Source organism: Siniperca chuatsi, linkage group LG19, assembly GCF_020085105.1.
Source record: "Siniperca chuatsi isolate FFG_IHB_CAS linkage group LG19, ASM2008510v1, whole genome shotgun sequence".
In the NCBI taxonomy this organism is placed as follows: domain Eukaryota; kingdom Metazoa; phylum Chordata; class Actinopteri; order Centrarchiformes; family Sinipercidae; genus Siniperca; species Siniperca chuatsi.
In genome coordinates this window covers 15,971,791-15,992,321 of record NC_058060.1, presented here as the reverse complement: position 1 = coordinate 15,992,321, position 20,531 = coordinate 15,971,791, and the positions used below count along the sequence as shown (strand labels likewise).

The 20,531-nt window shown below is 38.4% G+C and overlaps 2 protein-coding genes across 2 annotated transcripts; both read left to right on the top strand.

Moving 5' to 3' along the window:
* Window positions 1-515: 515 nt before the first annotated feature.
* hhatlb (hedgehog acyltransferase like, b) lies at window positions 516-8,417 on the top strand. Its single transcript, XM_044175792.1, has 13 exons — window positions 516-576; window positions 700-712; window positions 2,353-2,490; window positions 4,221-4,288; window positions 4,378-4,491; window positions 5,497-5,691; window positions 5,827-6,036; window positions 6,566-6,737; window positions 6,995-7,139; window positions 7,229-7,264; window positions 7,355-7,556; window positions 7,642-7,783; window positions 7,865-8,417. The coding sequence occupies exons 3-13, from the start codon at window positions 2,385-2,387 to the stop codon at window positions 8,074-8,076; spliced, it is 1,602 nt and encodes a 533-aa protein (XP_044031727.1). The 5' UTR covers window positions 516-576; window positions 700-712; window positions 2,353-2,384; the 3' UTR covers window positions 8,077-8,417.
* Window positions 8,418-9,560: 1,143 nt separating this feature from the next.
* Window positions 9,561-20,261, top strand: klhl40b (kelch-like family member 40b). The gene is made up of 6 exons (XM_044175787.1): window positions 9,561-11,881; window positions 12,513-12,673; window positions 12,808-12,915; window positions 13,091-13,276; window positions 13,733-13,882; window positions 14,237-20,261. Exons 1-6 carry the CDS (start codon window positions 10,763-10,765, stop codon window positions 14,346-14,348), a joined length of 1,836 nt encoding a protein of 611 aa, XP_044031722.1. The 5' UTR covers window positions 9,561-10,762; the 3' UTR covers window positions 14,349-20,261.
* Window positions 20,262-20,531: the final 270 nt, after the last annotated feature.

Below are 20,531 nucleotides of genomic sequence, written 5' to 3'. Positions count from 1 at the left end.
TCACCGCTCACAGTTCATGGTAGAATGTGAGGCATGGACTTTTGGCTACCGCCCAAAATTGCAACAGGCTTAGACCCTCCCAAAACAGATCTGGCAACCAGGAATATGGAAAATAGCAACAAGAGAAAAGAGACAGGAGGTCTTTTAATTTGAAAATGTAAACTAATTACACAGCATTTCTTAAGTGTGTCAAACTAGAAAAAAACAACGCAGACACAAGCACAAGACAAAGTACATTTTCATGGTAATTCATGCTCTTTTGCATATAATAATGCAGTTTGGTGCTAAATGTGATTTACCCTAATGACCTATAACTGCAGGAAGTGGGATTAGGTCGCTTTACAGCATCATTTGCGGAAGTAGGTGGTAGGGTAAGAAAAAGCACGCAAAGATAAAAGACCCTCATAGACTCCTAATGTTTTCAATGTTGTACTGATTTTGTACTCATGTTCCGCCCCCTCTGTGTCAGTGGTCAAAGTATAAATACATCATGTCACCTTTACCCGGCGGCACTTCCCTCTCAGGGAGTCAGAGGGACCCGCAGCCCATCCTGCGCCCTGTAGATGCACCGCACATGTAAAAGTTTACATTTTCTTACATGTTTTTTTTTTTTTTGTAATATGACATTTTAATCTGCGTTTTCCCCCCTTTGAACAAATCGAAATCTGCGTTTTTATTGCAACTTTCTTCGGGCCGCAGCTGCTGCTTCAAGGTCAGTATCCCAACAGGTGCTGCGGAGGACAAACTGAAGTGCATGACTGTGTGACATTTCAACAACAGGCATCTCACTCAGGCACAGTGAAGAGAAAACAGAGAGAGATTTTAATATAGCTCAAAAAAACAAGTGCGGGTGCTGTCATCTGTGGACCTGAAAGACTATTTGGATTTTTGGATTTTAGTTTCCGCATTACAAATCAATACAGCGTTGTTTTGACGCACTAGAACTGATGAATAACTTCACTGGAGAGAAGTTGTTTGGTTAAAAATAGCAGGCAGCTGCACTTTGTTACGTCTCATCAGTGGAAACCTGTCCTCCACTGTTCTTTTTACTTGATAATCTCAAGCATTCAGGCAGATAAAAGTCCTGACTGATGTTGGCTTTTAGGACTTAAAACAATAATCTGACAGCCGCATGTTACAGAAGAGACATCAAAATAAAGCCATGTAGTATTGTATAGGCTAATATAACTTATATAATAGTTGTATGAAGCAGTATACAAAAATACACTGGAGCACCCAGTTCTCATTCCCATGTAGTCAAATACCAACGTTTTGTCACACCCTTTGGTGTCTCATACAGACGCACAAGGTAGGAGACCGGGAATGGTTTTAAAAAAAAATTGTCTCGGCACCTATAACTCGCAGAATTTTTGTGTCAGAGCTCTCAAATTTTGGCACAGAGTACCCTTATTTGTCTACTACGAATAGCAATGTTTTCAACTTCACCTATATCACAGAATTAATTAATTGATGTCAAATACAAGGAGTTCCATTGTTACAACCTGCCCCACTACCGGGGTAAGTTGTAACATAACCTGGGTTAACAATAAGAGGGAAGACTTAAAAATTGAGACCAACCACAAAATATGTATCTGAAGAAATTTGCAAGTGTCAACACTGTCAACAACAAAAAGAACTCACTTTATCCTTCTACTCCACTTCATATCATATTTGAAATATTGTACTTTTTACTCTTCTAGAGTTATTTGACATATATAGTTACTAGTACCTTTGCAGATAAAGATTTTTACATAGAAAACCTATGATGAACCAACAGTATAAAAATGAGCTCCACTTCGACCAACATGAATTTGTTGCTTATACATTAATACAGCAGTAATAAGAATCAAATAATATAACCTCTGCTGCCAAATGAGTACTTTTAATTCTGATATTTAAACTGGATTTTACTGCTAAATCCATTTGTGCTTCTACTTAAGTAAACATTTTAATGCAGGACTTTTACTTGTAACAGAGTTTTTTTACATTAACGTGTTGCTACTTTTATTCATGTTTAATATATCAGTATTTCTTCCACCACTAAAAACAATCTAAAAAAAACCTTTAGTAAAACAAGTTTTTGGCAGTGATACCTTCTTTGGTAACAAAAGCATTAAAACTGTACAGTGTGTTATATCATGCATAATGTGTCCTCCCTCCTGTTGTACAGAAAAGAGTGTGATCAGAATGAGAGACATGATCAGGGTGTGGAGGTGATGACCACTGTGTGAACCGTTAGGATATGTTTCTTATTTGTAGGCGAGATCAAGAAGCCCTGACGTGCTGTAATGCCATTTCAGTGGTAAAACCTGTACAGATAAAGTGTTGACTGGTCTGGTGTTGTGTGTTCAGGAGCCCCCAGAGCTCCTCCTGTCTGTGTCACCATGGGGATCAAAGCTGCTCTTCCCAAATATGAGCTCTATTTCTACAACACGGTGCTGTGTCTGGCCATGTTCTGGGCTGGCAGCTGGATCTTTGAGGTGTCCAGTTGTGAGTATGAGAAAGCACACACACACGCAAAGGGAAGAGTACTAGAATATCATGCTTGTGAAGTACAGTTAATTCTCTGCTAATAAATATAACTCTGACACAGTCTGACATGTACACAAGCACCAAATGTGTCTTAATACTCAGCATATAATAGTCCCCAACAAATACACCATTTCCTCCTGTTTGAGTAATGTTTGCTGAAAACTACAGTGCCCAGCTGTTTTAGGAAATTACTGACCCTTTTTTAGAAAATGAAAATATGTTTTTGTGACCCATTTTATTTATATAAAGTGATGTCTTCAATAGGAGCGAATGGACTTTAGGCCGGTGCCACAAACAGGCTGCAGAAGTCGAAAGGTTTTTAGTGACGGACTAATTTGTTGGTTTTGGTCTTTTCGTGGAATTTGTTGGCAATAACTGATACTGGATTTTTTTAGGGCCAATACCAATATTGAAATGAGAGTTTTAAAAAATCTAATAATCTTATATGTATTATAATGTTTTTTTAACATAAACATAGGACAATGTTTTGAAAAGCTTCCCTTAAATTTGGTTCTTAAAGGTCCTGCACACCTGTGTTTTCAATGATTCTGGCTGATTAGACCTCTGCTCAGGTTGAAGTTGGGCAGAGCTACGTAATCAGACTCTGTGTACTAATAAACATGGAGTTTGTGTACTAATAAAGATGATAAATCTGTAAATCGTCCCTCTCTAACAGGTGCAACAAAACTAGCGCAAGGGAGATACCAATCAAGCGAAGTAGAGCTGAAACGATTAGTTGCTTAATCGAAAAGTTGATCAACAGAAAATTCACTTTCAACTATTTTGATAATTGATTACATTTAATATATTTACAGTCCACCATATTTATCTGAGTGTTTAACTTGTGCTGTATAGTACCCTCAAAAATGCACAAAATAGGACATTTTTGACCTGTTATAGCAGGAAAAGCACAGGTGTGACTAATAACGTTAACTATGGCTCTGTTCTATTCACTTGTCCCAGTAAGTCATGACATTGTGACAGTGAGCCAGCATGAACAATACCTCCGATATATGGTGTATTGATCAGATTCTATGTAGTAAATTGTCATCATGAAAAAGCCAAAATGGTGACCAGATTATGTAACAGAAAAAGTAAATTTAATGATGTATAGGTACATTAGAAAAGGCTGCTTAAATACAACAACTAATTAGTTACTTTCCACATTTACACACATACTCTGATGCAGATGTGCAAACACAAAACCATGTATTAACTTAACCTCTCAAATGTTATATTTTTAAAGAAATCAGTGCATTAGTTTACCCAAAAATGAGGCTGGACTGTGAACCTGATGCTGAGGCATGAGTTATAACTTTAGCCTCAAAGTGCAGTCACATACAGACAACACAATGTGCTGTATACATATGGGGCAGTGTCACTGTGTGAGGGTGAAGAGTGGAAGCTATGCAGACCACGCACAGGAGATCAGGTGTCAGTATTAATACCACAGAGCAGAGAAGGAAAATAGGTCCTGTGTTGGCCCTGCATATTGTGAGTTTCACTTGTAACAAAAGTTTCACATCTGCAAGGACAAGAAAAATAATAATAAAAGAAAATATTATATCAAGTGACAGAAAATGTACATGTATGTGTGCTGATATGAGATATCATCATATGCTAAATTTAGTTTCTTGTTGTGTTGCAATTTTTCATTAATTGTCTTTTTTCACCTTTACTCTTTCCAGCCAGTGCAAACAGAAAGACGTTCAAAACCAGTGTGAAGCCAGGATGGTACTACTTTGGGAGGAAAATGGTGAGAGAACATTCATAGGTTATCATAAGCCATTTGTTATTGATGTAAAAATGTTTCTGCTTTTTATTTTTCTGCTCACTGTTCTACAGGATACGGCTGATTTTGAGTGGATGATGTGGTTTTCCACCTTCAGAGTGCACATCCTGTTTGCTCTCTCTGGTCATGTGCTGTTCGCTAAGATCTGCTCCATGCTGGCGCCACAGGTGCTTCTACTGACTGATTCATTGATTAACTGATTGAGCTGCTGCAAGTTTAACGATCTGAGCAAAACATTGAGGCACTATGAAATGAGGCAGAAGAAACAGTCAGGTTCATATCTCACTGTGTTGTGTTATTATGAACACTTGACATTTGAAAACCGCTTTGTCACTATTTATTTTTGACAACATTGCACAGTAGCTTTTTATATCGTTAACTAAACAGCAGCTGATGAATGGGACCAGGTGGAGAGAAAAAGACTGATGGAGGGATGACTGTAGATGAAGAATGAAAGAGACAACGAATAGAAATGGAGCTCTATATTTAGCAAGATCACTTGTCAGTTTGGTTTGGTTAACAACACTGGACCACATGTCATGTGTCAGCAGAGTCTCATGGTGAAAGTCTGTCCTTAAGTGTGGATTTTAAAATATTTGTTTAGTTGATGCTAAAACACAAAGAGAAGTTTTCATGATAATTAACCCTCCAAGTGGAGATTTGCTAGCAGTATGGCAGAGTAAAAAAGTGCTTCTTTGTTATCAATTGACTGTAAATCAATGTTATTATCAGCAGCATTGTGGAGTATTTTTTATTTACAACTCACAAATCTAAATCTTTATTCCTGATTCAATAACCGTCCAAGCAGCATCTGAATGTTGTCACGGTAGAGTTCATTTTAACAACTGTATATACTGTTGGGTAGTTTCATCTATAACAATGCATATTTTATAAACTGCTCATATGTTTGACGTATAAAATCTTGATCTGAAAAGTAACTAATAACTATAGCTGTCAGATAAATGTGGTGGTGTAAAAGGTACAATATTTCCCTCTGAAATGTAGTGGAGTAGAAGTGTAGCATAAAATAGAAATACTCAAGTAAAGTACAAGTACGTCAAATTTGTACTTAAGTACAGTACTTGAGTAAATGTACTTAGTTACTTTACACCACTGCCTTACTTTGTCATTGCTTTGAGATGTGACTTGGTCGTGTGGTGTCTCTCCCACAGTACAGGTCCTTGGTGTACATGGTGTATGGGCTGCTGGCTGTGTGGACCATTATGGGGTGGACCTACGTCACCCTCATCCTGTCCCACTGTATCCTGCTCTACAGCATCTCCTTAGTGAAAATCCGCTGGCTTTGCTTTGTCACTGGTCTTTGCACCCTCGCTACATTCAAGTGTAAACCCTTCGTGTCCTGGCAGGTAAACTGCGGACACAGAAGTTACATTACAGAAGTTATGAATATTCATGGGATTGTTTCCTGATGCAAGAAGAAATTTGTCGTCAAAGTGTCCAAATGTCCCTCAACTCATTTTCCCTGTTTCTATCCCATGTAGGCAGGTTTTGTGGAGGGGGACTTTGAGCTGCGCCATGTTCTCTTCTATGGAGGTTGTGGGTTTACTATAATGCGCTGTATGAGCTTTGCTCTGGAGAACTGCGAGAGGAAAGATGGAAACTACAACATCCTGGAGCTGCTCAAGTACAATTTCTACCTCCCCTTCTTCTATTTCGGGCCCATCATGACCTTTGATAAGTTTTATGTTCAAGTAAGTTAAATCAGGTTTTTATTCCCAGTCATCCAGCAGCTCGGGCATAGTTGGACTTTGTTAATTTAGTGCCCTAGATGGTCTTGTATTCATAGAGCAGTGGTTCCCAACCTTTTTGGTTTATTACCCCTTTAAAATGAAGCAATATCTGCTTGTGAGCCATGCTCACTGGTTGCGTGTCTGTGGGTTATGACCAGGCCAACCAAAGAGTCACTCTTTTCCCTGTTTTATTTAAATATTTTTAGAGGCCTGAAGAGGTCAAATCATCCAGTAATTCACAGAAAATAAGCTGAAAACATAAATATAATTTTGTGAGGATGACCACAGGGAACAACTGTCACAAAGGGTGAATATTGTCTTTGGGATCTGGAAATCATCTAACAATACACTAAAGGAGACAATATAGAAAGAATATGACAATACATTAATGAAAAAAAAAATGCTTACTGCTGTGTTCATGTAAAGGATACACTCATTAGCCTTAAGCCAGGTCTCTGGCTTTGTGACGCGTGTCTGCTGCCCCCTGCAGGCCAACAGGTCAGACCTGACCAGGAAAGAGTGGGAGATTTGGAATATCAGCCTGCAGGGCCTGATTCACCTGGGAGTCATCGTTGTAGTGGACGTCCTCTTCCATTTCATGTACATCCTCACCATCCCCACTGACATGAAGCTGCTGAAGCACCTCTCGGACTGGGCTCTAGGTCTGTGCCACCTCCCCGAAATACATTTAACTGACTGATATATATATTTTTTTAATGCTGTGGCGTGTTAACTAGAGCAGTTGAAAGGGTTTCTTTGAAGAAACCTTTAGGATGAGAGAAAAAAAAACAATTTCACCATGTGGCTCACTTACATATTATGTGCCTATATTTATTCCTGTTGTAGTTATACTGTATGTTAAATTAATTAAAATGGCAATGAAGTGACTGCATAAGTAATGTGATTGCATTGTTTCCAGTGGGCCTAGCTTACTTTAACCTGGTGTATGACTGGGTAAAAGCAGCTGTCATGTTTGGAGTCATCAACACAGTGTCCAGACTGGATCATCTGGACCCTCCCAAGCCACCAAAATGCATCACTATGCTCTACGTGTTTGCTGAAACGTGAGTTGAGTTTACACAGCTTGATCACATTTGGATCATTACAGATCTCTAAAACTAATCCTGTATTGTTTTCTTTTCTCCTTTCATAGCCATTTTGACAGAGGGATCAACGAGTGGCTGTGCAAGTGAGCGTCTCAGAAAGATCAGTACATTAAATTCAAATCTTACTCATCTTTACAGATTTAGAGGTTCTGATGCTGTCCGATTATCCACAGGTATGTGTACAATTACCTGGGTGGAAAACACGACAATGTGGTGGAGGAGCTGGTGGCTACGCTGTGCACCTTCGGCGTCACCATCCTCTGGCTGGGACCCTGCGAGGTGGTGCTGGTCTGGGCTTTCTTTAACTGTTTCGGCCTCAACTTCGAGCTGTGGACCGCCAAGCTCTTCTCCATGGAGCCTTTTGCTTCTTTTGAGGTTTGTTAGCAGAGGTTGCCTTTACGTTTCAGTTAGGATACTGACACAAAAAGAATTTTGTATATTAATTATGTTTTATTTACAGATGGCAATGTCGGAAGCCACGTCCCGCCGGATCAGAGCCATCTTCAATACTTTCAACTTCTGGAGCATTGTGTTGTACAACATCCTGGCCTTGAAAAGTTTGGACTTTGCCAAGTTGGTCGCCAAACGGCTGCTTCTCAAAGGTGATTTTGTTTTTTTCTATTTCTGAAGAGTTACATTTTATGACTAAATTATTAACAATTACGTTTTTCTTACCTTCCCAGGTTTCCCTGTAACCACCATCATCGTCATGTTTGTGACCTACTGCCTGGTTCAAGTGATTAAGGAGAGAGAGAGGAGGCAGGCCCTCATCGATGATCCCGACCCTCTTCCTCCCGCTCCCCCTCCAAACGCCGCCACCGGCCCAACCAGCGCTGCAGCTGCACCCGCTGCTGCTCAGCCAGTCGCAGATCCCAGCAAGGAAAAAGCCGAGTAGATATTTTATGCTAATAGTGATGGATATAGGATATACAGCCAACAGTATTATCGCCTGTCCAGATTTTATAACATGAATTGTGAACAGATGCTCGCCTTCCGCTGATGTAGAAAACAGCATTAACTGTAAATAAATTAACCATCGTTTAACTGTGTTTAAGAGGGAAGAAATATAGCTTAGTGAAAAACTCAAATATGATGTAATATACAGTATAATGTACAGTACACCTGTATACGGTCCATTAGCCACTGAAAATTAATAACAATAAAAAATATTCGGTGTAACAACACTGTAGGGATGCCTTTGTCAGTGCAGAAAATAAACTGCACAGATTTGTTCAACTTTTTGTGTCTTTATGGATAGTTTCCTTTCTCCGTTTGAATATGAATGAGAGAAGGGGGGTTTTACAGTCCATGAGTCAGTGTTGAGTCTTGTCATTAGGGTTGTGAGGTATTTCTGTAGCGTTACATCAGCACTTAGCAACTTAATTCCTGTTTGATGCCTCCACTGGAAACACTTTTAACGCTGTCCCAGCTCTGGTCACACCTGTGGTGAATCACTACCTGGACCTGAACAGCGTGATAAAAATAGTATGACTACTGTTATGTCTATGAAGCACATAAAAAACAAGGTTGTTTTCACCAAAACATTATTGAGAGAGTACTTAGATCTGCTCTATGAAAAGTTCAATGAGATAAGTTCTGTTATGAACTGACTCTATATAAATAAAAATGAATTGAATCAAAACTCATTTGGTTTTAAGAGTTCCACATGGTCTACTGAAAGGCTTTTTAGAGTTCATTAATGTAATAGGTGGTGGAGGAAGTACTCAGATCTTTTACTTAAGTACAAGTTGCAGTACCACAGTGTAGAAATAGCCTGTTACAAGTAAAAGTATTAGCATCAAAATATACTAGTACTAAATACCAAAAGTAAAGTACTCATGAAGAATGGCACATTTCAGAATAATGTATTTTACATTATTTGATTAGCATTATTGATGCATTAATGTGTACATCACTTTTATGTAATTACATTTTATTTAATTGAGTTAATTTAATTTAATTTATTTGAGTTGGTGTATATTAGTGTTAGTGTAGAGTTAATTAAATTGCGTTAATTCAATTAAAAAAATAGTTTATGTAATTCAAATTATGAGTTAGTTAAATGTAATTTAATTAACTAGTTAATTTGTTAATTTTATTAAATTCAGTTGATGTAATTAACATTGTATATGTAATTAAATCTAAGTTAGTCAAGTTAATATAATTAAATGTATTTATTTTAATTATACTTTATTTACTTTTGCATAATATACATACCTAACATATCTAAGACCATATCTAACTATATCTAAATTTCAAGGCTGGTGTTATTCTATATATTTGTCATTGTCAACAAATATCATGAAAACACCAAAACAAACAATGTGTTAGTCTGTCTCTCAGTACTTTCCTACTTCCCTTCCCTTTCTGTCTGTGGCACTCAGCTAAAACAGCCTGGCGCTGTAGTTTTTAACAAACATGACCAAAACAGAAGTAAATTGTGTCTTTATTGGGGGCTATTTTAAACCAAGGATGAATACACAATCGGTGTGCTGGGGAGTACAGCAGCAGAACGGTGTATGTGGGATTTACGAAATAAACAAAATCAACTACAGTGCCCATGTTCAATCATGTCACCCAGTGCAATAGTGTGGCTCATTGATGTGTTTTTGGACAACGATGGAAGGTCTTTGGCACAAAGGAATGAGATATATCAGGCTTTGCCAACACAACACTTTCAATTCGACAATTCATTGTTGATTTTGGTCTTTAAATGGGATTTGTTGACAATAAGAAAAATATCACCAGATGTATCCTTAAATTCAGAGCCTGAATTAGAAAAGTTTTTTCAGTAGTAACATTCCCTGAAGGTCATTTTATAATAGCTGTTTGAATGATGCAATTTCATCACATCAAAATGTTAAGGGAGCAGTGGAGAATACCAGTTTAATGCTTTACCAGCCATTAAATATCCTCTCTTACAGTGAAATCAACCCAAGATAAGATAACGTTTGCGTTCCATAATAGCACCTGTTGAAGAAAATAATGTAAACGGAAACACAGGTAGGTTTAGTTTCTTGTAGGGAGGAAACCACAATAAGGTTACAATATTTTGTTCTGAGGTTGTGTGCGTTCAACCATACAGTGTGATTATTGTGTAAATGTAGTAATATAACAAATTGACAGAGTGACACTGTTGCTATAATGACTCAGTCACAGAGACCCCAGGGGGCAGCCTCTTACACCATCTACTCCAGATCCCCCCGTGACTCAGGTTGGACATATTTCACATGAAACACTGTGTCAGCTGTCTGAGAGTCGGTGGATGTTCCTTGGGAGTGGGTAGGGGTGGGGTTTGAAGCGTGGATATTACATTTCATGTTCCAGAATGAAGCCCATAGCTCCACACTGAGCACCCAGACTATAAATAACCTGCCAGTTGGAGCTCAGTTGAAGGGTCCGGACAGCTGAGGAAGTGGGCCGTCCCGGGGTACAGCTGGTGTGGGCAAATAGCAGACTGACTGTGTCTCTGAATCCTCTTTCCAGGCAAGAAACTAAACCTACTCTGCTATAAAGAAGATCCATTTTTGTTTGATTTGAAGCCACTGAAAGGCTCTTCAAACTCCCCCTTGCTAGGAACAATGGCTCTACCGATAAACCCCATGGACGAACCCAGGATGTACCAGCAGACGTTGCTCCAGGACGGCCTGTATGACCTGCTGGAGAACGACAAGCTGGTCGACTGTGTGCTGAAGATCAAAGACAAGGAGTTCCCCTGCCACCGGCTGGTCCTGTGTGCATGCAGCTCGTACTTCCGCTCCATCTTTTTGTCAGACCTGGAGGAGAGCAAAAAGAGAGAGATCGTCTTGGAGGATGTGGAACCTGGCGTCATGGGGCTGATCCTCAAGTACCTTTACACCAGCAAAATCAATGTGACAGAGCAGAACGTCCAGGACATCTTTGCAGTTGCTAATGTGTACCAGATCCCTTCAATTTTCACTGTATGTGTGTCTTTCCTACAAAAGCGCCTGAGCCTCAGCAACTGCCTGGCTATCTTCAGGCTCGGCCTGATGCTGGACTGTCCCAGGTTGGCTGTCTCTGCTCGAAACTACGCCTGCGAGCGCTTCCAGCTCATCTCCAGAGATGAGGACTTCCTCCAGCTGCTCCCCAGTGAGCTGGCAGCCATTTTAGCAAACGACAATCTGAACGTAGAGACAGAGGAGGCAGTGTTTGAGGCTTTGATGAACTGGGTGTCCCGGGACACAGAGAGCAGAGAGAAAGAGTTGCCGGGTTTGCTGGATTGCGTTCGTTTGCGTCTGGTCAACGAGGATTACCTGAAGGAAAAAGTGGAGAAACACAAACTGATCTCCTCCAATCCTGAGTTGCAGCAGAAACTCCAGCTTGTCAGGGATGCTCTCGCTGGGAAAATGCCAGAGGTTAAAAAAAGCAAAAGCAAGAAGGAGGATGCAGAGAAAGATGGAGAGGAGGATATAGGGGAAGAAGAGGGTCTTCTCCCAGGAATCCTGAATGACAACCTGCGATTTGGGATGTTTGCCAGGGACCTGATACTGATGGTGAACGACACAGGTGCTGTGGCCTACGATCCCACAGGGAACGACTGCTTTGTAGCATCACTTTCCACACAGATTCCCAAGAACCATGTCAGCCTGGTCACCAAGGAGAACCAGATCTTTGTGGCAGGAGGATTATTCTTTGATGAACAGAACAAAGAGGACCCACTCTGCGCTTACTTCCTACAGGTAGGAGAGGAGCTAGATAAAGTTGTGAGAGAAGAGAAGATGACAAATTTGAAATGACAGAAACTGATTTCAGCTCAGCCTATTCTTAGATTAGTTTTATTCTTTGAAGTCCTGCAGCTCTTCTGCCATTAAGAAAGTAATAAACATTTATGTGATGCAAAACATGATATGACCCCTCTACCGCTGAATGATGCTATATTTGCATTAAAACTTTTACAACCTACTGTGCCACTCAGTAGAAACAGACACATTTTGTTTAAACCCACAAAACTTTATTTTACATTCTAATGATCCCAAAGTTTACAAAGATACCAAACATGGTGAATTTTTGGGAAAACGTGGATAAAATGACATCTAGAAATATATCTGTTTGATGAAATAGCGCAGCCATACAAATCAGGGAGTTTTGGGTTTAAATATTTCATTCAGTGTAAACGCCATATAGCTTCAGTGATTTTTTTCCAACCTCACACTTGTAACTACATAAGGGGAAATAAAAAGGGGAAATTGCATGTTAAGGGGTTTAACCTAAGTACAGCTACCTGCAGTGTTTATGTCAGACTGCATGCGCTACAGTACGTATACTTCAGATGGTGTAAACATAACCCATTCACCCATTCCGTGACCTCAGTATGACCCGGTCGGTGCTGATTGGCTGGGGATGCCTCCCCTCCCATCTCCCCGCTTCCTGTTTGGGCTGGCCGAGGCTGAGAACTCCATCTTTGTGTTGGGAGGGAGGGAATTGAAGGAGCAGGAGCTCACGCTGGACTCAGTCTTGGTCTATGACAGACAGTGAGTACAAGTTCAAGTTCATGTATCAAATCTTAAGAGTGGATGATGAATTTAGTGAAATTATTTAATGGACTGCTGTTCACAGGACTGAATCCTAAGAAATGTACACCTTTCATGGGGTTTCTCATTTACAGATCTTTTAAATGGGGTGAATCGGAGCCAATTCCTTATCAAGTCTATGGACATGCAACCATATCCCATAATGATGTTATTTATGTGATTGGAGGAAAGGGAGAGAACAAGTGAGTATTAAGTGTGATCAAAACATTAATATCCATCTGCGGCAAGTGTGAAGACAGGTTTTATTCTTTAATCAAGCAAAACATGGAAAATTAATGTTTTTCTTAATAAAAGTAATTTAAAGAGACCACTAGAGAATGGCAGAGACACTATGTTTTTTGTCTGTCTTGTGAAAAGGAGCTGTCTAAGGCAGATGTGTGCATATGACCCCAAGAGATTTGAATGGAAGGAGCTTGCACCCATGAAGGTTGCTCGTTCTTTATTTGGAGCCACCGTTCATAAGGACAAAATTTATGTGGCAGCAGGAGTCACCGACACTGGGCTGACAGACTCTGTGGAGGTGTATGACATCGCTACCAACAAGTGAGTTCCTCAAAAGCAGTGAATAAGGCTGCATAAGTGAATGTGGGTGCCACATACAGTAGCTGGCCTGAGGCATGTGCAAATTACATGGCTGCTTAGGTCATGAAGTCACCAGGGGACTTCCAAATCTTTGCAGAAACAAGAAATCACACTGAAGAGATTGTTTGGTTTACTGGGTTATTGCATTTTCCAATTTCTTTCAGTGAGTTAAACTGCAGTTTACTTGTTGTTCGTCACTTTATCACATTACAAACTTCATTGTAAAGATGGGTTTTTTTCTTGGGGGAAAAACATTAACGTGACAACTTAAAAGGTTAAATTTAGCTGGGGTAATATCAATTTCCTAATCGAGCTATTTGAAGCCTCTTGAAGTGTATTGCATCTTACTAAACTGTGCCTCTCTTTCTCTCTCTTTTTGTGTGTGTGTGCGTGTGTGTGTGTATTTACATTTTTCAGGTGGTCAGACTTTGTAGTGTTTCCCCAGGAGCGTAGCTCCTTGAACCTGGTGTCTTTGGCTGGCTTTCTGTATGCTGTAGGAGGTTTTGCCATGATGCCTTTGGAGGACAGCGAAGAGATCATTCCCAAAGAGATGAAAGACATCTGGAGGTGGGTCATAATAACAGACAGTTCTTTTCTTTCACACATTCATTCATTCATTCATAGTGATCCTGGTACCTTCTTTTTAGCTACGATTATGGATAATATCTATGAAGATAAAGTCACCCTTTGTTACATTGGACCACATGTTAATAGAAAGTAAAACAGCAAGTATCATTTTCAGTACTTTAGAAATCATATTAACCATTGCTCTGTTATGTTAATTTACCCAACAAAATTGTTATTCATAATATATACAAACTATCCCAGGGTATGTGCTGCCCAACTGCACTGTTGATTGCTTGATTGCTTATTTTTCAGTGGGTTTTACCTTTCATGACCAAAGTCTGTTTACCTCCTCAGGTTTGATGAGACAGAGAGGAAATGGACTGGGATCCTCAGAGAGATCCAGTACGCTTCAGGGGCCACTATTCTGGGGGTCCGCCTCAACACCCTGCGTCTCACCAAGATGTAAAACCCCCTCAAGTCCCTGCTTGTTAACAGAAATCTGTGCTTGTTAACCAGTAGTTCATAGGAGTCCAAGCTGGGCTCAGAGTCACAGTGGCATCTAACATCAGTAGAGATGTTAGGAATCAGCTTAATGTGTTTGGTGTTCGGGTTGTTTTATTTTACACTATGCTACAGCAGTTCTAATGATGTAGCTAACTGTGATTCTGGCTTAACATGGGCAATCTTTATTGATTGAAGACATTTTTTATATATATATATATATATTTATATATGTGGTGTGTCATCGATTTAAATCAGATTGAGATTGTAAAACTGTGAACAATCTGTAGCCTGTTGACATTTTTTTCATTGTATGGAATAAAACTGAAGTATTTAACACCAAAAACTGTCTTGATAATCATGGAATATTTTTGTGCATTTCCCAACAGATGGCAGCAAAGTCATAATGTAGGTACCTTTAGACAGAATGACTGGAACATGGCACAGTTAAAAAAAACTATTTCAGTTTCTGTGCAGAAACAAAAACACAGCACACATCTCCATTTGCAATAATATATCTATACTGTTTAATATTGAAATGATTTATTATGCTCTGCTGTGTTACAGACAGTAAACACTAGTCAATAATACAATAAAAGACAGAAAATACAGTCTAATGTTATTAGCACCTCTAGACACTATTGTCCTTGTACGGTTTTTAGTATTTTAATATAGCAGAACTTGACAACTACTGCCTACACATGGTCTCTGTACACCAGAGTTAACTAAGACATAGTGTTTACACTATAAAGTCAGCAAATAACAGTACACATTATGATTTCTTTAACACAACTGCAGTATGAGTAAGTATGGGAAATGTAGAGGGTATGTGGATACTGCATCTTTGAATTGATTATGGAATCGGTGCCCATGGTTATTATCACATATATCTTTGCCCAAAAAGGGGAAAAGTCACCATCAAACAAATTTATTAGAACAGCTAACCAAACGTTCACATGCAAAATAACCAACAACACTTGTTTTGCAATTTTATGTTCTAGTTTCTATGGAGCCCAGAAACTGGCCAAATATAGAGAAAGATTATCAGATGATTAAAAAAAATAGATCTGAACCCATATAATAAATAATACTGTTAGTTTAAACATTTAAATGGAGAGTAAAAAGGAATTTCTCTTTAACCTCAAATCATCTGGTAAAAAAGGCCAAACGCTATTATTTTCCAGAGGACTGTGTGGCTAGCTAGCTTAACTGACAACACTGGTGGCTAAACACACTAAACACCAGCCTAGATAGGTAGCTACCTAGCCGAAGCTAACTTTGATCATAAAAGCACACCAGCCAGTACACTTAATGTTAATCATCCATATACTCTATAATGCCTTCTTATCACTGTATAAACTCTTCTAACAGTAGCTAAAGCATTTAGCTTGACTTTTTGATGTTGCTGGGTTTTATCATCCCACTTTTGTCATTTTATATTTTCTTAACTTTATTTTATCCCCTGGTGTTTTTATGTTTTTATGATCCCTCTGTTGTTTTTATTGTTGTTATGGGGTTTTATCTGCCCTTTTCCTGTAAAGCACTTTGTAATCTTGTTAAAAAAAGTGCTATAAATAAAGTTTATTATATAATTATTTTAGCATGCAAGATAACAAAAACAACATTAGCTAGCTAAGGCTAATAAGCTTTAGCTAGTAAATAATGCTTATCATCCTCAATTGCATGTCTTTTGTCTTCATCACAGACCACAATGAAAATAAGTCTCAGACTTTATTACTGTGTGTTATCCTTTACATTTTGTAGATGCGTGTTTTTTCAAACAAACTAAACTAAAATACTAAAAGTAGTTTTCTACTTTTTTTAACCAACTGATTGGGAAGTTAAAGGAGTAGAAGTAAAGAAGTAAACCTTTATATGTATTTTTACTAGGGCTGGAACCATCGATTATTTTCATTATCGATTCATTTGTTGATTATTTTCTCAATTGATCGATTAGTCGTTTGTCTAAAATGTCAGAAAGTGGTAAAAAAAAATGCCCAATCACAAATTCCCAGCCCCCAAAGTGACATCTTCAATCATCATGTTTTGTCTGACCAACAGTCCAAAACCCAAAGCTATTCAGTTTACTACTGTATAAGACTAACAAAAATAGAAAATATTGATTATTGATTGAATAAATATTGATTATCAAATTAGTTGGCGATTCATTTTCTGTCTGACTAAATCAACCTTCGACTACTTGACTAATTGTTGCAGCTCTACTTTTCACACTCCATTTTAATAATTGAACTAACAATATTATTTATTGATGTATTATTTTTGTATTATATTATTTTTGACTCGTCTGATAACCTTTTGTCGGTTTTGGGGCTCCATAAAAAAAAACCCAACAAAGCTGCTCCTCCAATCTTAAAAAAAAACATTTTTTCCTTCTTCAAAAGAGTAACACATTTCTTTAAATTCTTACATACATACAATGCTATCTCTCCAATATCATCATGAAACTTTAATTGCTACTAAAATAAGACAGCAATGTTCCCAAACTTTTCTTGAAGCTGAAGGCCACACAAATAAATCCTTTTGGATACACACTGCGGCTCTAGCAGCTAAACCCAAAACTACAAGCCCCAGTAGAGACCCAACTTGGCAATCCCATGAGCACTCTGCTTTGTACCAACTGCCATGCTCAATGCTTCATTATGTGACAAACATTTGCCTTGGGTGCAATGCAGAATGCACAGTCACTGTGTCACAGTGGTGTCTAGGCTCCCACTTAATCACTGACAAACCCTCATTTAAGGACAAGGACAGGTCCACCTTTGCCTAATCTAATACAAGCCTTTGGCTGCTAGCCTTAGTAAAGGAGAATTTGGCTAATTAAAAGACATAAAGCCTACTTGCCTTGAATATAGGACTCCTAAACACTGTGCAAAATTTCCCTTCTGAGTTTCTAGAATCTCAGCTTTACTGCCATTTAACATTATAACATTAAACAACAAAATCTACACTTAAAAAATTACTTGTTATATTATTTTTTTTTTTAGTATTTGGGAGATGTCAGAGCTCATAAATGTCTTTCTTTGATACATTTTCAATGTACAGCTCGATTAAGTGTCATTACCGTAGAAAAGGTTTCAGTCGTAGTCATCTGGACACTGTTTTCAGAATCAAGACGTTTCGGCTCCCATCCGGAAGTCATTCTCAATTGTGGACACACCCACAATTGAGAATGACTTCCGGATGGGAGCCGAAACGAAGTAACTATGAACACACACGCCTTGTATTTCCATTTACAATGTTATCAAAGTATAATATTTAGGCTTTCAGAATTAAAAATGTACTTTTGCCTGAGTCAGAGTGTCCAGATGACTACGACTGAAACCTTTTCTACGATAGAACACTGCTGGACGAATGAGGGACTACACCGTCTTAAGTGTCATTACATCACTTTGATGGGTTTTGTCTTGTTGCAGCTGGATTTAGGGAAGACTTGTTCATCCAAGACAAAGGATTAACATTTAAATTCTGCTTTCTAGGGTGGATTTAGACTAACAGTCACTCTCTACACTTCCTCTGAACGCTGTGTCATGAACTATATATGTAATATAATCATAATGTAATATATTTCCTCTACTTTTGACTCTTGAGCTGCTGTAACAAGCGAACTTCCCTGGTGTGGGATCAATAAACTTTATCTTGTTTCTTCTATCTTATCTTAGTGTGTAAAGTGGGGTAAAACAAATAATTTTGTTTTTACATTACTTTTTTTAACATTTACCACATGATACATTTGATACATGATCATCCGCTCAGGTTCATTCACCTCCAAAATGATGAATATGATGCAGTTTGTTTGATTTACTTTAACAGCAATTGATTAATACTACACTGGTTTGGAAGCCCATAACTTCAGTAGATTCTAGTATAATATTTCAATCTGATTCCAAGCAGGAACATACAGTAGGATCTATTTTTGCAGGGTCTGAACAAACAGTTTTGATGTCCCTTTAGTCTAAACAAAAAGTTGTTTCAGAGGACTGAACACCTGCCAAGGACACATTTCTGGCAGAGACTGCATGTTTGTAATTTCCTATAATCTTATGCCACAGAAATATTTTAAAAAACAAAACGGTTTGATTCAAATAACTGCAACTGTACCAGCCTTCAAACCCTGCTAGCAAAAGTGGAGTATAAAGTGCTCACAATAATTAATATCATTACTCAGTTTGGCAACTGACACCTTCCTTTACATTTTCTCATGGCATGAAATATAACTCACATATTAAGACCCTTCAATAGGAGCAAATCGGTAATTTCTCTTGATTATGGTAGTGATGGGAGAACCAACCAATCAGAAACACTGTATGCACCCTTAGGGAGGAGTCACAAATACTTGTTAAAGAGTGACGCAGTGCAAAACAGGCAGACTGAAACACAGAAACACCAGTTTAGGTGCACTGACTCCACACCACAGTGAATAAGTTATTCTAGGAAATAAAACACAGGTCAGGTCACTTCTGCAACTTACTACCCACAAACTCTGATCAAATTTGAACAAATAATACAAAGAAATTGGTTGTCAATTAGTAGATTTTGTTAATCATTTATGAGTATAAATATCCACACGGTACATTTAAATGTAAAATGTATGCCTTTGGATTTTGATTTTCCTGGAAATGTTGAAACTTCAAAATCGTTTTTTCAGTACACATCTCTGCTACCTATTTTTCACCTTGTATCTGCATACATGTTCCCCAATATGGGCTAGTGTGGCAATCAAATTCAAAGTGCATAAATCAGTAGTATTAACTACTATCCCTCCTCCTTTACCATCAGCTACTACCATCATCCATAACACAAAAACATTCAAATCCCTCCAAGTATAAGGCGAATACACAAACTATAACCACGATATCTTAGTATATAGTATCTCTCGGGCTAGTGCTTCTCAAAACAGTGAAGTGGGAAAATACTTAAATTTTTTTGCCTTTTCTTATGAATTATAATGTACTCTTAAGGGAGGCTTTTCTCTTTCTTTAGTGTAGGATTGCTAACAGAGTGCAGTTTACTAAGATGCCACAAGAGAGCAACAGTCCTTATGTTTGTGTGACATTGACAGACTGCCATTAGTCCTCTCTACATCAACAATCAGAAGCCCCATCTACCAATAACCATATCAAACCTTAGATGGGTATAAAATGTTGGCAGTTACCTCATTAAACTCCTCAAAGTGTCTAAATTGTAGCTTGTTTACGACCCGAACTGTCCAGTAAGGCTAACTTGGATTTATCACAGCCAGAATATATTCAACAATTTAACAGCTCTAGACTTTTCATTTAAAAGGGCAGTCTCAAACTGGACCCTGTACAAAAGCAGCAAATCAAAGTACAAAACATGTGTTAGACACATGAAGAAAAAGTACCATTATCAAATAGCATCTGATGTGGTCCTAGCTTTTTTACCATGGCAGTTTAAGAAATACATGTAACTGGGGTGAGCTAAGACATAAGACTCCACTAAGGTGCTTAAATTTGTCTTTTAAATAAAACAATGAACAGCTTATTACATTTAAAAAAGCTTATCCACAAATTTCAACTTTCGGTAGTACCAGCCAAGACACACGTGGGGGCACATTCAACTGACTCTCCAAATGTAAACATGAGGAATTAATCACAAGGAAGAAACACGTCCTAACAATATTTACACGTTAATGCTACACTAACAAGTAGGCTATCTATAGATAAAGTGAGCAGGAGTGCAGAGACTCATTTTGGATTTCATTGATTGAAATATCAGATTTAAAGGAATATTCAGACATTTTGGGAAGTATGCTTATTTGCTTTCTTGCAGAGTTATATGAGAAGGTTGATGCCACTCTCATATCTGTCCATTAAACATGAAGCTAAAGCCAGCAGCCGGTTAGCTTAGCTTAGCATAAAGACTGGAAACAGGGGGAAACAGCTAGCCTGGCTCTGTAACTAAATCTGCCTACCAGCACCTCTAAAGCTCATTAATTAACATGCTAAATCTTGTTTGTCTAATCCGTACAAAAACCAAAGTGTAAAAATTACAATTTGTGATATTACTGGGAGATAAAACACTTAAGCTTTTGTTTAGTGAAGTTTAGAGGTGCTGGTAGGTGTATTTTGTTATCTTTGAACAGAGCATTGTTTCCCTCCGTTTCCAG

What these genes read in the sequence shown, in the direction of transcription:
- klhl40b (XM_044175787.1), top strand. Translation starts at nt 10,763, where the DNA reads ATGGCTCTACCGATAAACCCCATGGACGAACCCAGGATGTACCAGCAG. An exon ending in TATGACATCGCTACCAACAA is followed by an intron (nt 13,277 to 13,732) that starts GTGAGTTCCTCA and finishes TACATTTTTCAG; the next exon opens with GTGGTCAGACTTTGTAGTGT. An exon ending in GAGATGAAAGACATCTGGAG is followed by an intron (nt 13,883 to 14,236) that starts GTGGGTCATAAT and finishes TTACCTCCTCAG; the next exon opens with GTTTGATGAGACAGAGAGGA.
- hhatlb (XM_044175792.1), top strand. Translation starts at nt 2,385, where the DNA reads ATGGGGATCAAAGCTGCTCTTCCCAAATATGAGCTCTATTTCTACAAC. An exon ending in ATCAACGAGTGGCTGTGCAA is followed by an intron (nt 7,265 to 7,354) that starts GTGAGCGTCTCA and finishes GATTATCCACAG; the next exon opens with GTATGTGTACAATTACCTGG. An exon ending in AGCCTTTTGCTTCTTTTGAG is followed by an intron (nt 7,557 to 7,641) that starts GTTTGTTAGCAG and finishes TTTTATTTACAG; the next exon opens with ATGGCAATGTCGGAAGCCAC.